At 38.8% G+C, this 17,703-nt stretch overlaps 1 protein-coding gene across 1 annotated transcript in view; it reads right to left on the bottom strand.

Moving 5' to 3' along the window:
- PPTC7 (PTC7 protein phosphatase homolog) overlaps window positions 1–17,697 on the bottom strand; it is a 22,994-nt gene extending 5,297 nt beyond the window's left edge. The window contains exons 1-4 of the mRNA XM_026058898.1: window positions 17,400–17,697; window positions 7,024–7,203; window positions 3,797–3,995; window positions 1,464–1,587 (exon numbers count right to left, since the gene is read on the bottom strand). Of these exons, the coding sequence (XP_025914683.1) occupies window positions 1,464–1,587; window positions 3,797–3,995; window positions 7,024–7,203; window positions 17,400–17,601 (705 nt within the window). The 5' untranslated portion in view covers window positions 17,602–17,697. The remainder of the gene's footprint in view (window positions 1–1,463; window positions 1,588–3,796; window positions 3,996–7,023; window positions 7,204–17,399) is intronic.
- Window positions 17,698–17,703: the final 6 nt, after the last annotated feature.

Below are 17,703 nucleotides of genomic sequence, written 5' to 3'. Positions count from 1 at the left end.
ATACTCAAGCAAACATGACACGACAAACACCACTGGTTTTGTTTTTAACTATTTTTTACGTGTCCTGTCATCTCAGAAGTTTTCCCAGCAGTTTGGGGAATTAGCAGGCACTTTGGCTGAACTTCCTACCCCAAGGAGCACTCCAGGGCCTTACTGAAATAACCCAATAGGTGGAGCTCAACTTTCTTCCATTAGAGAATTAAACCCCTAGTGTCCACTTAGGCTAAGGTTTTGTCTATGCAGAAAAAGGAGAGCAGGAACGTAGCAAACCCAAGTATTATTTAGCTAAAGCGTAAGCAACAGCCACACAGGCTAGCAACCAGCGTACAAGTCGCTTCCAAATCTGGTCATTAAAGCGTGCTAATGCACCTTCAACGCTGTCATTACCGCTGCTAGCTTGGTCAAAGCCTCTGCAATAGTTTGACTTGTACTACAATCACAGTTTTCCTTTTACAGCGTATCTGCCCGCTTTTCACTTTCAGGTCTGAATACTACACCAAAAAGAGGGGGGAAATGACAGTGGTGACTGTAGAGAGGGGGAAACAGTCTACCTCATGCTCAGACAGAGACCTCTCAGACATTTTGTCTGTAAGGACACATATTTCTGTCTAACATCACCTTTCAGTTGTGCAGCTGCAGGATAAGAGCAGGCAAAATTTTTTGAAACCGCACTATAATTCTACACATTAGCCTTATTTGCACTTCATAACATCAGAATAGTTTCCTCAGGAAAGTTATACATATTGATACCTCACAAGTATGCTTTCCTGTGTGTAAGTAAATAGCCTTCAGCACAACATTCTCATCCAAATTAAAATTGTTTAATACATTTTTACCATTTAAATGAACATTCACAGTTACTAACCTGGAAAAGTTAAACATTTGTGGAAAAAAAAGAAATTTTTAACAGAAAGGTAAAGATTTTCACGCCCAGGCAACTCAATTCAGATAGCTCATACTTCTTTAGAACTACTGTTTTTTAAGTTTTCAGATAACCTTCAAATTATTTTTAAGTATAGAGCCCACTCCCTCAAATACCCATAAGAGAATGCTGTATCTTCACGTATACAATCTACAACCTGCAAGTACAGATAAAATACAGTGTATGAGCGGTTGGCCGGGGCAGAGCCTGCTGTTGAACACCTCTCCCCATTTCCTTCCTTGCCTCCCTCCCATTACTGGCCAGTGAAACGGTACTGGCTTTTACTCAGGAAGTTTATGCAGAAGCTCCTTCTTCTAGATTCAGAGTGGGCGAGATCCAAGAGAGGGCGTTTTGGGGTGAATGTCCCTTTCTATTGCTCACATGTGGCATCAACTGAAAAGCTGCCAAATGAGAGCGCTCTGTGATGGGTCTTGTGTTTTATGCATAACACAGGTTATGGGCATAGAAAATAATGGTAATAGCTCTGAGGGATTGCCGGGCAAAAGCTATGCGAGAGATTTAGAACACACACACTTCTCACCTTTAGCTTTTTTAACTCCTGAAGAATCATGTAGTCAGGCATGTTGTCAAAGAGTCCATCTGTTGCAGTCAAAATAATGTCTCCAAGTTGGACGTCAAAAGAAGTACTATCAGCAGCATCAGGGCTGTGAAGGTAAGAGGTATGTCAAAGAAATGGACTCCAGCTCACACTAAGGCACCAAGCGATGGCAAACTAGCACACCAACAGCTTTTGCAATTCACTACCGCTATGTGTTTTGCTGCAACAGAAGAAGAATCACCAGCTGTGGAGCTTTTGCACCAGGGTAGCTTGTCAAGAAAGCTACAACACAAGAACTGTGATTGCAAACAGGTAATGTTCCAGCTATTACACAAAGGATTTGCATTTAAAATTCCCAGATGAACAATCCTGCAGACTAATCCACTTTGCAAGTGTATCTCCATGGAAACCAGTAAGCAGAATGGCAGTTCAGGGCTTCCTTCTTACCCATCTTAAACATGTAATAGAGCTATACTTGAAAGGACAATTCATAACAGGAATGGCCAAATCACTTTCTATCGCAATGGATAATGAAGTACGTCCGGAATTCACTACCAAGAGACCACAACAACTAGGTCTACTTACGTCTCACACATTACACAATACAAAGAAGAGGAAATATGTATTTTGGCCATGAATACAGCTGCAAAACCTGATTCTCAGAAGCAGCATAATGACAAAAACTTAATTTTAAAAGATCCTTTGGGATCTTTAAGAGAAAGAAAACGCACAGCATATCACGCCATTTGGCTATCCCAAAAAGCAGAAGAGCTGCTTTTGCTCAACTGATTTGTAGCTTCAGGAAGGTTAATAGGCTTTAGATTGTCTGCCCATCTCCACATATAGCCAAATTTAACATTTAATTGGGGCAACAATAAGAAATACCAGAGGAGCATTTAGACAACAAGCATGAGTACTAATTAACGTCAACAGCAGCACAGAAACTAGCCAGCAAGCTATAATCATGATTCAGAATGGAAGTGTGGGAGCTGATTTATCTTGCGCTTTCCTTGTTATGCAATGACTCCAATTACTTCGTTTTCCTGATTTCCACTGGACGTTATCAGTTATCGCTTGTGGTAATTTTTTTTTCTTTCCACATAAGACACAGTACATCAGAAAAATTAAAACATTTTAATAGTTCCAGAATTCCAAAAAGTAACTTAAGGCTAGTCTAATACAGAGGTTTGTAGATTATTTAAGGGTTCTAATTTCAGAATCCTACACTGGCTTCTTCTCTGCAGCTTTATGAAGTAAAAAAGTACAAATGAAGTCATAAAACCACATGCAAGAACGGTGACGAGTTCCAATAACTTTCAAAAAGAGCTGTTTTTGCAGTAAACATTACAAACCTTACTGCATCAGGCTTGAGATTTAAAACCTTAAATGAAAAAATTAAGATCCCTATTCTGTTCCCTATATACTATGTAGTAACTCCTTGAAGACACCTTTTTAAAATCTTTTTGTATTCATAAGAGGGACAACACACTAATGAGAGCATAACCATTGATCTGAGAGCTAAATTTTGACACATTTAAAATATGAATACTTTTTTTTTTTTTGCATTTTATTTTGCATTTTATTAGTGAGATTTCACAAATTCAGAGGAGTGATTTGCCTGACATTCTAGATTTCTTAGGGGAGGACACAAGTACAAATCTGCCTTTGGAACAACTCATTTCTGTGAACAGATTGTCCTTTCCGAATACTCTAATTTCCCAGCCTGGTGTTCTGCCAAACAGAGTTTTGCTCATTTTGGTCAAATACAATATGCTGCTGGAAACACAGCTACTCAGAAACACAAGCTACAGTCACATGTTCCCCTGCTCTATTCTTCAAGTACTTATTACCCTGCTGCCAAGATATCTAAATTAGTATACTCCCAACCAGTCGCAAGAGAGTACAGACAGGGACTGCAACAAAAGCTGTCGATAAGACAAGACACTCGTGCAGGATGGCCTGCACCCAACAGCTGTAGCCTTCATTGCAACCGCTTTATTGAGCAAAGTCCCTCCCTGGACCAGAACATGCCGAGCGCACACCATAGACTCTATGGGAATATGTCATTATGATAACCATTAACCCAAAGTTGGACTGCACAACAGCCTACAAAATTTGGTAAGTACGAGATGAGAAATATTCACATTACCTTAAATACAGATGAGGATGGATGCAAGACTCTGATTGGATACTTTACTTAAAGCCCACATGCTACACTGCACTATCCAAAAAAAGTATGGTAGCGGCAAAACTGCAACCTTCTGGAAGTTAATCACAATTACAGATTAAAGATTTAAGATCCTGTCCCATCTTACCTGTCACTTAAGACAACTCCTTCTGCTTCTGGTGGAGCTATTGACAACTGGAACGGAGTGTTGAAGTAATGTTGCTGTTCATCAGATCGATGTACTACTTCTCCTCCTCTGACTACCAAAAATCCAGAATCTCCCAAGTTGGCTGTATGTAAACGATGACTTGTTCTGTCTAGAACTACTATACAAGCTGTACTGCTTCCTGGAAGCAAACGGAAAATGGTAACTGGAATTAGCCTTACAAAAATTGCTCATTCTATATGGAAATACTCAATAATGACAGAAAATTAATATACACTTAAAAATAGCAAGATACCAGAAATCTTTACAACACATACTATGACTTTATGTAGAACTTTTCTTGCTTTGGTCTAGGTAAACACATTATGCTGACAAATACCTGTTTTATTCCAGTTTATTTACAGCAAGATATGTCAGCACGTTTACAAAAAACACAAAATGCAGAAATTCTGAAAGCATGAGAATAATTGAATTCCCATAGCATCCATACTATGCTAGGTGTCTTCCACACCTTTTCATTCATCAACTGAATACAATCCATGACAAGTAAATAGATAATTGCAAGCGGTTCTTAGATATTGTTCCATTATTCTTGTCAAATATAAATATGCTTTTCTTTACGGCATGACTCTGTAAAACTGTCAACAAGAAAGGCCTAAACATTTTAAAGGAGCACAGTTTATTCATGTCATCCATTCAGAAGTAATATACTTCTCTAAAGCTGAAGAAATTAGCACCATTATCCAGTTAAGTGACAACAAACAGGCTATGCTATACATAATTTGGTGTTCTGCTAGCTTTTTAAAAAAAATTTGTGACAATACAAATCAAGTTTAACACAGTTCTATTTAAACAGGAGGAAACTTTTTTGGTAAATATCGTCACTACCCACCTTACTAAGCTAAGAAAAATTCCTGTCTTGTGTTCAAGATATTACTTCCACAAGTTGAAAGAAAACATACTTCAGAGACAAATACTGCTCCAGATTAAAAATTTAAAGCAAGACAGAATGGAAACGTTTCTACAAGTCTACAGTGCTCAGAATTATTCCAGTCATGCTTGAGGACACTAAGGAATTCTTGATTCATTCCTGGGGATCTAGCTACCAACTGTGCTTGGTGGCAAACCACAACAATTACTGTATCACAAAGACACTCATACGCAGACTAAGTGCTTCACAGAAAACATAAATCACTTAATTTCTGCCAACAGGATAGCAATGCATCCAAAAGAATTTTCATTCCTGAAAAGTGTGAAATACAGCTGAAGCACTTCTTCCTGACTTCAAACTACCTCCAACAGAAGACCCCGTATCATGGGCTAGAGTATAACTAAACTTCTGCCCTAACGTTCTACCAGCAGAAGTTTCCAAGCACAGCTACACCTTGGAAGGACCACGGACTTACAATGAGCTAAACTCACAGTCAGGCTTGCTACCAAAGCTCAGCTGACTCTAGGCATCACTTATTCCAGAGGCTTCACTTTCTAATATAGGAATTCCCTGCAATTCACTTGCACTTGATTTGTTCTTTAGGGCATATAGTGAACCTCTGTTCTCCACTCTTAGAGAATAAGCCAAAGTAGCATCTTGAAAAAAAGATTAAGATTTTATATATGACAGAGTCCAAGACTGTTCTGTAATACAAGAACAGTGCTTAAATAAATGCCTCAACTTTCTCCCACTTCAGTTTTATGTTAAAATATTTGGTAGATTCAATTCTGATAAACTAAGTATCAAGGCTTAAAGCACAACAGCAAGGAGAAGTTAACGTTTAATGAATCCTTCCTAATGAAGTCCTCTCCCTTCACTTTATTTCAAATAAATCCTAAGTGTTCGCTGCTGGGTTAATTCAAGGGTTTTCTCCTACTTCTAAAAAATACTGTTCTTGGACAAAGGAAAAAGACTAAAGACCATTAGCTTCAAATTCTAACTGTATTAACACAGTGTAACCAGGAGGCCATGTGTGGAATGCAGATCTTGTGACTCAGCATATGCTGCTTTTCAGAACTTGAAAGGTCAAGCCAAACAGGGCTGCCTCCGTCTACAAAGGAGTTGTGAGAGCTCTCACCAGCGGCCCACTTTGTAGATCGCTTACAGCTACATATGCTTTGCACAAATAAGCACTACTAAACACACAAAATCCTAATGCCATTACTGACCATCACTATTTTAGTGACACTTGAGGTCACTTCTGAGGTTTGAACCTATTCTTTAGGCATATAATGCGAGAACATCTGTTCCTGAGCTCAGCAGACAAGCTAAATATAGTTTACCCAGCACTCTCCCGGCACAGTATTTTAAGGTCAGGTGAGAAGTATGCATATCATGCAGGGTAACTCTTTCTCGGTGCATAAGAGGTCACATGCCCTTCAGAAACCTGTTCTGTTTGCAAGGCTGTCAGCTGAGCTCAAATTTTGCCTTAATTTCTATCTGCTCACAATTTTCAAGGCATATGCTGCCTAAAGTCATGCTTGGCACAGAATATGCTAGGCATATACTTTAGTTTGCCAAAAGCACCCCCCCCCCAAAAAAAGACAACCCTATAATGATCTCCCTCCCCATGAATTATAAAAATAATATAAGATACCAATGACTGTATGATATAAACTAACTACTTAAGTCAGCAAATTAGGTTTTAAGTTTGTTGGACAGGAAAGGCAACAAGAGCAGTGAGTGAGTAGAACTGCATCCTATTACTATTATCATCAGAAAATATTTTTGTTCGGACAACTTAAACAGCCACAAGGAACTCTTAACAGTTTTGAAATAGAGAATGATTATTTATATGCACATTTACACAGAAAGAGAGAGAAAGAGAGAGAGAGAGAGAGAGAGAGAGAGAGAGAGAGAGAGAGAGAGAGAAATAGCACGCCTGCACAAGCACACACACAATAACATATTCTATAGCAAAGCTTATTTTGCAAACTTTCTGCAAGCATGGGTGAATTACCACCTTTCAAATACAAAGGCAGTTTGTTTTCTTTTTTAAATAAACAAGAATTCCCTGCATTACTGAATGAGTCAAGATAATTTTTAAACATACAAGCAAAAATAAGATGCTATCAAAACAGACATCTTCATCTCTGTTAAAGACAACTGTCTGTAAATTTGTTGTAGAAGCATAATAACAGAGTTAAGCAACACCGAATAAGCACATGTCTAGATAACATACTACACAGATCCAATTTGCACATCTTTGCTGTCTTACCAAGCAAGGGTACTTTGTTCTGCAGCAGCTCACAATAACCTGCGGTGAGAATCCCAACAGGATTACTTGGTACAAACCGTCCTTCTTTTACTAAACGTTCACATGTTCGCATTAGAGTCCCTGAGAACTGAGAAGGGTCAACCCCATAGTCTCTCCAGCCACCTACACCATCTGCTACCCCTAGAAGAAAACAAAACAAAAAGGGTTATACGAACCGAAATGGCTACCAAAACAAGGTTTTTAACTGAATTCGCACACAGTTATTACATTCAATAACTAAAAAGCACCACACAGCACCTGGCTGAAAAACTTTAAGAAAAATATTTCTAAGCATTTTTAAGATAACTTCTAACATCAGCTCCTACATAAAACTCCAAATACCATCTGAGTTGCTAAAAAGAAGGTAAAAGTCTATTGCTCAGAACTCCATGAGGAGACTGACTGCACTAGAGAACAACTGTTGGGGAGCTTCTTGGGGATCCAAACACATTAACCTTCCATTAGCCCATTAAAAAGGAAGAAGAGTTTTTTATTGACTTTCAGTTTTAGAGTCCTATGATTTTAAACAGGATAAAAATGATAAAGAAACTCTTCCCCACTACTGAATGCCCCGAAGTCTTTCCTCAAGCAACTTGCTCATTGGAAGGATGATGCTTTCCACTTGGTAACGTCATTTTCTGTAGAAACAAAACTATTTTTCAAAAGCGTTCAAAAACCACATAAACCAACACAATGCTGGGACCTACATCTTGCAAAAGCAGTTTGCTGCTTACAGCTCCTGCCAAGTAAGAGAATGAAAACTGACTACGGTCCAATCATTTTTCACTTAGTTATACAAAACAGCCTAGATAGCAGAGGATTAGACAAATTCTGCCAAAGCTTGGGAAGCTTCTGCACAACAGCAGAGGCAAATACCGAAGATGCACATGGAAAGGAGGTGGTCAGAGGTGGATGAGCAGCAGAACCAATCACTATGTTCATAGTGGTTTGATGCCACTGCCAGGTGGAGATAAGAAAAGCCAGCTGCTACAAAAGACTAAACTCCTCAGCTGAGTCAGGAGTAAGGGGTAGATATCGTACAGAAACCCATCAGTATCTTGAGCACTTCCAACAGCTGCATGTCTATGCTTTCCTTATCCAAACAGCAGCAGTGCCCCATTTCAGCTTTCTGAACCACAATTTAGTATCTTTAGTTCTTAAACTATGAAGTTTCCGGTGAAATTTCGACCCTTGTGGTTATGAGGGGATGCAGGTACAGTGGCAACAAGGAAGATGCCTAACAGGCTGAAATAAGAGATCTTTTCATGAGATAAGAAAAAAAACCACCACCCCCAAACCAGACATATTAACAGTAAATAAAGGGATATGCAGAATGAATGAAGAGACATTAATCCCAAGAGAAGAGTCAGGGAAACGGATTTTTAACCAAAACTGAGGAAAAAAAAAACTACTAACAGTAAATGGTATTCTGCTGCCTATTTGGCCAAAATATTTTGAACTTACCCAATCCGTTTTAATGTTAAAATTAAAATACTGTCTGAAGATAGGTATTATCCATGAGAGCAATCTACCCAAGGAAAAAAATAATTCTATCTGGAAATTTTTTCAGAATTTAAGAGTCTGTTTGATCCTCAGACTATAAGGAACTAATCACCTGGAGCATAGGGTTTTATAACAAAATAAAACTCACATAATTTGTTCATGATAAAAGCACAAAGACCCAATTTCAGAGATCAGACTGTGCTAAAGAACTGTCTCTTTAGAAAGAACACCACTTCTAGCAAACGCATGAAGATTTGACTGAGACGGTAAAACTAAGTTTGCCTCATCTACAAATGCCCTTCACATCGGACACTGTCTGAAACTGAGACGGAAGGTTTAGAGCTGACCTTGGCACGAACTATAATCTGACAGGAGGTTATAGCCAGATTCTGAACAGCCTATCAACATTAATCAGATTTCTCCCAAAAATAGTGCACAACCTTTCAGACACCTGCTTTGTCCGTGTTTTCTTTCTTTGAAGAACAGTATAGGAAGACAGATCCCTGTGTTCATCTCTCTAGAGCAGAACCTGGAACAAAGCTCATGCAAAAGCAGCCTTGGCAATCTGCGACATGCCTTTTCTGGTTCCTTCAGGAACAAACTAATCCTCTCTTTACAAATCCCACAGGTTCTGGTTAATACTGGATTAACCCTTTGCTTCCTACCACCAGTCAAACAAGTCTAAAATAAAAGATCAACAGGAAAAAGTTTCCATTCTGATCTAGAATATGAACTGAAATAGAAACTGAGAAATGTCAGTTTGGATGATGATGATGCCTGCTTCGTATTAAGTTACCAAATGAGCATCTTTTTTTTCCCCTTTGATGAGCACAATCCGGCTATAATTTTTTCTAGCTGAATATAGCAGTACGAAGTTGAAGGCCATATATAAATGGACCTCTTGCATCTGCCATGTTACTAGCATTGCTTCAGTGACGAAAGTATTAATGCAATAAAAAGATGATGTTTGAAAATTGCTGACCAAAGCTTTTGAGTCCTAAGGTTGTTACAAACAAGCTCATCAAAAGTTACATAGTTTCCTCAAATGCTCAACAGACCTTTTCATTAGTTTTCTTGGGAAATATTTAAATAGAAATATTACAGCACCACTATACAGTACAAGAACGACAGTTTTCATGAAAAGCAGCTGATCAGGTTAATTATCCAAACCTATCTCAATTTTTAAAACACACATGAGAGTATGCCAGCCGATTTCTTTGGCTCACTTCTTACTCCAAGCAGGAAATTTGAATCTGTAATCATGGCAGGGTACTTCAAACTCTGTCTTGAGTCATGAAATGGCTTTTTCTGTCTTCCTTCCTGTCTTTTTGCAAGCTATAAACAGCTATCAGTACATTCTGCCAGTATCTTCCAACACAAGTATCCTCTAGTTAGTCTATGAGTAGGTCCCTCTAACTTAGCTCTGCACCGCACTGGAAAGAACAGAGCATCTGCTTCAGAATCAACAAGAGAGTCATGCATTCCTTCTCCATCCCTGGCACGGGAGCAGCAGGACCATCACATTCCCGAGCAAGCCCATAAGTATGCTTTAACTGCAACATCTGTCTCCCCTAATCTGCTCCCCATAACTCATGCACCATCACGATCGCATAGCTCTTGTCCTCTCCCAAGATAGACAGCGTGGGGTTTCTGCAAGGATTTTTTTTTTTTATTGCATGCTTTAAAAGAAGTCAGGTCAATTAATTTAATTTAAGTTAAATGACCTTACAGGCTCCTAAAGCATGGTACGTGAACACTGCCAGAATAGGCAAATGCTTCCTCCTGCTCAGGCACAGAGCCAGGAATTACTGCTGCCACCCAGATCAATGACAGTACACAGGCAAAATACATTCAGGAAGCTCTAAATTACACAGTACCACCTGGAAAGTATCTACCTTCACTGTTTTTGCCTTAAAGTAAGAGATTTCAGTTCCCCAAGATCTTCAGCCAGCCTGTCCTACAAACCAGGATGGTTTTTAAATAAAAGCAGCATTTTAAATTCTCAACATAAACTAGACAGTTTTATGGAAAAGGAGTGAGATTTTAAACAGGTTGAACTCACTGCTACTGAAAAAAGATGAAATGTAAATGAGACTAAAGTACAAGAAAACTTTGTGACATTTGACATATAGAAAAAATGGAGCTAAAAAGTATTTGTGAGACATTCCAAACTCCAGAAGAAGTAAGAACAGAGAACTATACTCTCATAAATAGGTCACCTTCTATGCAACAGCATGTTTTCTCCTCTCTTACCAAAGGAAAATGTATAAGTACTGCTATTTGCGGTATCACTGCCAGGGAATAATGATAAGCTATATTGATCCATATTATCCTTATTTTCACCTAAGACAAAAAAAATCAAAAATTCAAAATAATTATTATTTTAACAAGTAAACAAGATTACTCAAGTTTTGGTTTTCTTACATTTCATCAAAAAACATTAAATATGGTATTCTAGAATCCACCGTTTAACCTCAAATATTCAGCTTACAACATATGAATCATAGCACATTTAAAACAAGCTGCGTGGCTGACAGAAGAATTGCTGAAGTTGAACTGTATAAAATCTTTGATTTTTTTAAAGCTATTCAGTGAATCAGAACATTCTATTAAAAGAATATTTCATTGGATTTTCCCTGTTCAAGCCTATTCAGAGGTTACACAAGTGTCCATGTACAATAATGAAATGCCTGTGGCTAGATGAACAACCACCATAAATAAAGCAACTGAAAATATCAAAATAAGTTACTTACTTTAAATGAGCAAATGCTTCTCAAATATTTCACTGCATTATGCGGACCCTTCAGAATTAGTGACAGAGTTAATTCTCCACTACATTGCCTTCTGCTGGAAAATACACAAACACTACTGCCAGATTAAATACTCGCTGCATGTGTCAGTTCAAAAATTGGCTCTTTCTAACTTCTTAAAGACTGAGTAAATCAAGATCTCTCATAGAGATACAATCATAACAAAGTTTCAAAACAAAGCACAAGTGATTGATGCTGCAGTACCAGAACTGAGCAAGTGAAGATAGCGGCATTCAAATCTTTTAAAACTTAATTCATAGTGCTAAAAGCACCCGGGCTAAAACACCAGCTGAAATACAAGCTTAAAGTTGTTTTGACTACCAGAGCACTGCATAAAGTTAACTGCAGAGGCCCAGAGAACAGACAGCCAATGCTGAGACTACTACTATTTGCTTTTCACTGTACACTTTTAAGTCAGATCTAAATGTTCCGTCTAGTTCAGACTAAATAAAAACAGTCTTGAAGTTCAGAACAAAATCATGACATTATCAAACCTGCTTCAAATCAATAGCTTCAGGACTGGAAGTTCTGGCCAGCTGGCAAGCTCAGCTGTCCATGGTCAGAATCCAAAAGTATCACCCTGTCCCAAAAATCTCTTGAAAGACAGTCACTTTCAAAACTCATATCAGCTAAGAAGAACAAGTATACACAGAAGCACCAGGCAGGCACAAGCATGCCAGTAGGAATCGCTTTTGCCTGCAACCACAATTAACATTGCAAGACATTCCACTCATCTTAATGAGCTTTAAACTTCTTGAGATCCCTACCTGAATTAGCCACGAATAACTGATAAAAGAGCACCAAAAGGATATATTTATGCGACCAGATTTATTTTGCATCAAATATAGAAGAAAGACTAAAACGTTAACAAGGCACAGTCTATTGTACTACACAGAAGTTCGAAATATAGCACCTAATATTTGTCAGCATATCAGAGTCGAGATAAACTGATCTATGATTTATTTCATCAGTGACAAGATAAATTACACACCTAGATAAGCTCTCCATCCAAAGCAAGTTACAAGCTTAAAATCAGCATTAACTTTTCTAGCAATTTCAACAGCAGCATGTATGGGATCATGATATTATAGTCAAATAGTCTCCCCCCTCCCCAAGTTTTAACACAGAAATAACATAGTTAAATACAAATCCCTAAAGGTAGATTATGTGTGACTAATAACTAGTTACAAAATGAAAGGTTACTTACTCACATTATGCATTTTAAAAGTTATGCTAGTCCTTAACTACACTTGCATTAAAGATACTGGAAGAATAACTGGCTAAGTGAAAATGATAGAAAAAGAAGCAGGAGACAAAGTGAGAGACAATACTGAAGAACATATGAAAGGAATAACAGGAAACTGAAAAAATTAAATTATGCATCTACTTTCAGGGGAAAGCAGAAGCCCCTTACATCAGTTTTCTCCTGCTACAGTCCACCATTATTTCTGAAACAGGTTTTTACAGGTGGATCTCTTATCCATTTTATTTAAGTCTAAGTCTGAGAAATCGCTCAGTGGATTTTGAGAGTTACAGGAAGGCACTAAACTAGTATTTATCTCTAGAAGTTCCGTAAAAATTTCCCCATATAGCTAGAACTACATAATCTCTCAAAATGTTGAACAATCTGGAAACTTTTTTGCAGCTGAACTGCTAGTGGCAGTTGACAATTAAATGCTGAAAAGGGGTAGGTAATGTAGAACACATCAGTCATGCTGTACTGAAAGTACTTATAGCCTGAATAATCTCAGGCTCACATATTAATAGTTCAGAAGAACCAACGTAAACAGCGGGAAATTTTTGCAGTGTTTCCTGCAACATAAGTATGATTAATGCCTCACCTACTGTACTTGTGTTCAGCTTTGCTTATTTCCTTCTGTGATTTCTGACAAAACCTGCTTTTCTTTCAAGCAGCAACCCTTAAAACCTGCTTGTGAAAGGAAAATTGTCCACTATCAACAAGCATCAATAGCACACACAATAATAAAAAAAAGCATTCAATTGCAAATTCTGATCAGAACATGTTCAGTGCTCTTACAGAAACTGTAGTAAAGAAGAAGAATCAGATTTTAGTTTCATCCTCAGAAAGAGAGCTACATTTCTCAGAAGTTACATTCTATACTACTTAGGAATAGCTCTGCTGACATTTGGATTAGCTGTCCTGGCAAGCGTGTCAGTGAATTTAACTGCTAAAGGGCATGTTTCTCAGTAATCTGTAGTTCCTTTACAAGTGGCAGTACTTATGTTCCCATGTTAAAAAGAAAATTTTGTTTTACATTCCTGGACTATTGCATGTAGACTTTTTTTTCAGACCACTGAATACTTGATCTAAGATGTCCTGAGTTTTCCCCGTACAGTAGGTGAAACTTGCAGATCACTTGCCTGCTTTAGTTTGTAAGTTTTAGCAGCAATCTCTTTAATAGATACGATACCAAATAAGCCACTTAACATGGTCTTATGTGACCTTCAGGCATCAGAAAGAGAAACGCTTTGTCCTCTATAGTTGCCAGAGCAACCTTGACATTTCATCTACAAATCCTTTTACGTTTTTTAGTTTACTTTTCTTGTGCATATTTTTCTTGACAAATAGCAAGACTAACAACTAGCAAGGGGCTTCATCTGTCATGGGGTTTATACCTCCTATGTAGGCTGCTGACAAATTTAATTTTTCAAATAAAATGCTATTCCTTTCAGTTCAGATTTGAATCAAGATTTGCAGCTGATAGAACAACTGCTAAATTTTAACTTTGTAGTGGACAAACGGTTCCCTACTACTGCTGAGGGTACAGAAATAGTTTGGAAGACTAATCAAGTCATACTGGCTACACCCAAACTTTTACCCAGCACAGACTTTGTATAAGTGATGCTGTCACAGGATGCAGACTGGTTGCTGTAATGTTTCAACAATGAGTCACACAACAGTTTGGAAAATGCATAAAAACTAACAAAGACATCAGGAGCCTGATAAGGCAGGAATAAGCAAGAAAAGGCAGATCCCAACAACAGAGAAAAAGATCACCAGCATAAGACATCTCAACATTTATAAACAAGTTTCAAAATTTAGTTTTGTAAAGTGAAATGCTTATATAAAACATTTAAATTCATTACAAAAAAAATTGCGTTTTGTTCCCTACACTCTAAAAAAATCCACTCATATGATAATTAGAAAAAAATGAAGGTGTCAGTTTCTGAAGTTTTGTTTTTTAGCTTTGAAAAATTACCTATCTATCCTTTACAGTTAAAAAGGCATGTTTTCAAATACGAACTGCTATGTAAATATCTACAGAGTCAAGAAGATGTTCAAATATTTTGACCATTTCATTCTGTAACCATGTGAGGATCTGGACAACCAAGAACCTGACAGTGAACATACAAAAAGGTACAACATGGTACAAACAGCAGCAGTAAGCAAACACTTGCATAAATCATGAGGCTCCAAGAACAGAGATTAATATTAGCAGTAGAGCTATTTCCTTTTCTCAGAGGCATCCCAAAGGAAACACTATGGCTTTGAGTTTCTTGTTCCTTCCTGTGCTCAGGTTGAGAAGAAAACATACAAATCTAACAGGTATGTAACAGCCAGAATACAAAATAAGAGACAAAGACCCAAGGATTCAAGCACACCAGTAACAGTCCCTACAAAGCCTTTAACGTCTATGGGAGGGCTGGAAATAACATGAATCTTCAAAAGGTTTCTGTTGATCTTACTATGAAAGGATAAAGTTAAACATTGTTAAATTTTCAATCTTTGCAGTATACATGAAACAAACCAAACACGTTTAGCATTTTTGTATATAAATAGATCTCTGCTATTAACATACAACCTCTCTAGCCCTAGTCAACTTTTGTTTGACCAAAGAAAATGAATCCCCAAGCACTCATGCCAAGTAGCTGGGAGTAGCTCTTTCACTGTTACACCACACCCATATCCACCCCACACAGGCTTACTTTCCATATATTGATTCCAGAAGAGACCGCGCAGAATAATTTTAAATTAATTATCTGGCATAGCTTTGTCACTGATGACTACTATGGCAGACTAAATCTAAGTGATCCCCTTGAAATTCACTCTTCTCTAAAAACATCCTTAGTGTATACAATATTCACTTCTGCCAAAAGCATATGAGCCTCTTCATTAAACTAACGCTAAAAATTTTGAAACTTGAAATGGCAACAGTTCAGACAGTTTTGCTGAGGTGTACCGAGTTAGTACAAAAGTTACGTGGCTCACTAAAAGATGGATAAGGAACTTCAGATTTGTGATGAGAATAAGGGGAACTTGAGGACAGGGAAACCCTGGTGCTGAAACTTCTTTTGCAGCAGCATAGAGGAGCTGGTGAAAAAGGGAGAACAAAGAGGTGATTGCACTAGTGAAACAAGGCAGCAACTACAATCACAAGCTTAAATTCCAGATGAAGAAAAAGCAACAACTTAGATTGCATCAAAAACCATCCTGAGTGTTAATGTTTGCAGAATATGCAGCGATTTTAATTTATTCCTACATATGAATATTAGAAAAGCAATAAAGAACAAAAATGAAAATGGCTTTACAGAAAAAGAAAAAAGAAGTTCTATTTAAATTCTGTTTTCATTTTGATACTTAAAATATGCTGGTCTGAAGCCTTCTTTGCTGTTTGATCCTTGAGTGGAGTTACAATTCCATTTGTCATCAAGTTGCCATGAAAATTAATGCAAAGACAAACTTAGTAATGCGATTCTCTGTTGATTCCAGCAGGAAGACAAGACAGGCTGCAAGTTCACATATGGTAATTACCAAATATGGCCAAAAAACCCTAAACATTAGCAGATGGCTCTAAATACACTCCCTTCCCCATGCAAAGAGTCCACCTGTAAGTAAACAGAGATTCTGCATTTCTCTTAGGGATGAATACCAATTGCTCAGCTATTTATCAGTGTTGGCCTCATATGAACTTTAAAGGCAGCCAGTGTTAGTCACATGTTAAAGTATGGTTGTCCAACAGCTAATTCTAATGGCAAAAAAGTTACTCTGGAACAGGCACAAAAGAGACACAGATTACCTAATACATTGATAGAGCTTCTCTATCTCTTTGAAGATATAGCATCACCTACAGCTCCCTTAAGAATAACCAGCAAAACTGTTACCTAGCACCAAGTTACAGTTTCCTGAAATAATGTCTGTTATATTAAAATGTAATTAAGTTACAATGACAGCACAAAATTCTTAAGCATCAACCAAGCACTGTAACATTGTGACACACTGCAACAAAATCCCACCATTTTTCAGTTGAAAAGGCGGGGGGGGGAATCTTTTTTTTCCTAAACATCAAAAGTTGCAGTGTAAAGTTATTTCTGTCACTGAGAAGCTCAAAAACTAACTTTTGCAAGTTGCCAGCCATGTTCAACCTTGACTACACAGGAGAAAGGTCAAGCACTGTCAGAAACAATGCCACTCATAAGTTGAATATTCCATTGATTTGCTATAATTATTCACTATATTGAAAGCTAAAGTCTTAAGATCCACCTTGCACATAAGTGCAGACCGGACTGTGTAATCAGGATATGAGAAATACCAAAACTGAGGTTTGACATTTGAAACCAGTCTCAATGTCACTTTGTCTTTCACTTGACAAGGACAAAGCATGGACTAAAATAAGGAAGTGTCTGCTTCAATGGTCTTCTGTGTTGAAAAGGAATACATATTGCACTTGGCTAGACTTTAAACATGGAAACAAAGTGAAGCGTGCTCCAGGTTGTTTCTCTGGCTTTCAGAGCCACTAGGCCTTGGAGGCACCTACAGGTGACACACACCAAGGTTGGGCCTGGACTGGCGGCATGCGCTGCCCCTTCTCAGGGCAGGCTGAGCCCGGGGGGTGTCACGCTGCAGCTAAGAGCAGAAGGCAAGTAAGAAGGGACCCTGTTTTGCCGTTTAGAGGCACCGCAGCCCCGGCTCTGCCGTGACCGGCGCGGGGTCACGCCGCAGCCCAAGCGCTTCAGCATCTGCGGCTCGGGGCCGGGGCTGCTCGCAGCCGCTTCAGCACTTACCCAGCACGTCTGCCGAGCGGTGCCGGGCCACGAAGCAGGCGTCATCCCCGTAGCACATGCCTTTCTTGAGGATGCCCTTGCGGAAGTCTTTGCCGAAGCCGCAGCTGGCCGTCACCAGGCTGTAGTCGCGGGAGTCCGTCTGAGAGAGGCCGCCCAGGACTGCCCGCGCCACCAGCCTGCCGTAGGAGAGCACCGAGAACATGGCGCGGGGCGCCCAGCAGCCCAGAGCGCCGAGCAAGGGGAGCCACCGGCGCAGCCGCCTCCCCACCGGCCCGAGCCCGCGGCAGGCGGCCAGCCTCCCCCC

The sequence above is a fragment of the Apteryx rowi genome, unplaced genomic scaffold (genome assembly GCF_003343035.1).
Source record: "Apteryx rowi isolate R43461 unplaced genomic scaffold, aptRow1 scaffold_15, whole genome shotgun sequence".
Classification (NCBI taxonomy): domain Eukaryota; kingdom Metazoa; phylum Chordata; class Aves; order Apterygiformes; family Apterygidae; genus Apteryx; species Apteryx rowi.
Note: the sequence above shows the minus strand (reverse complement) of the source record. Positions and strands in the feature narration are given on the sequence as shown.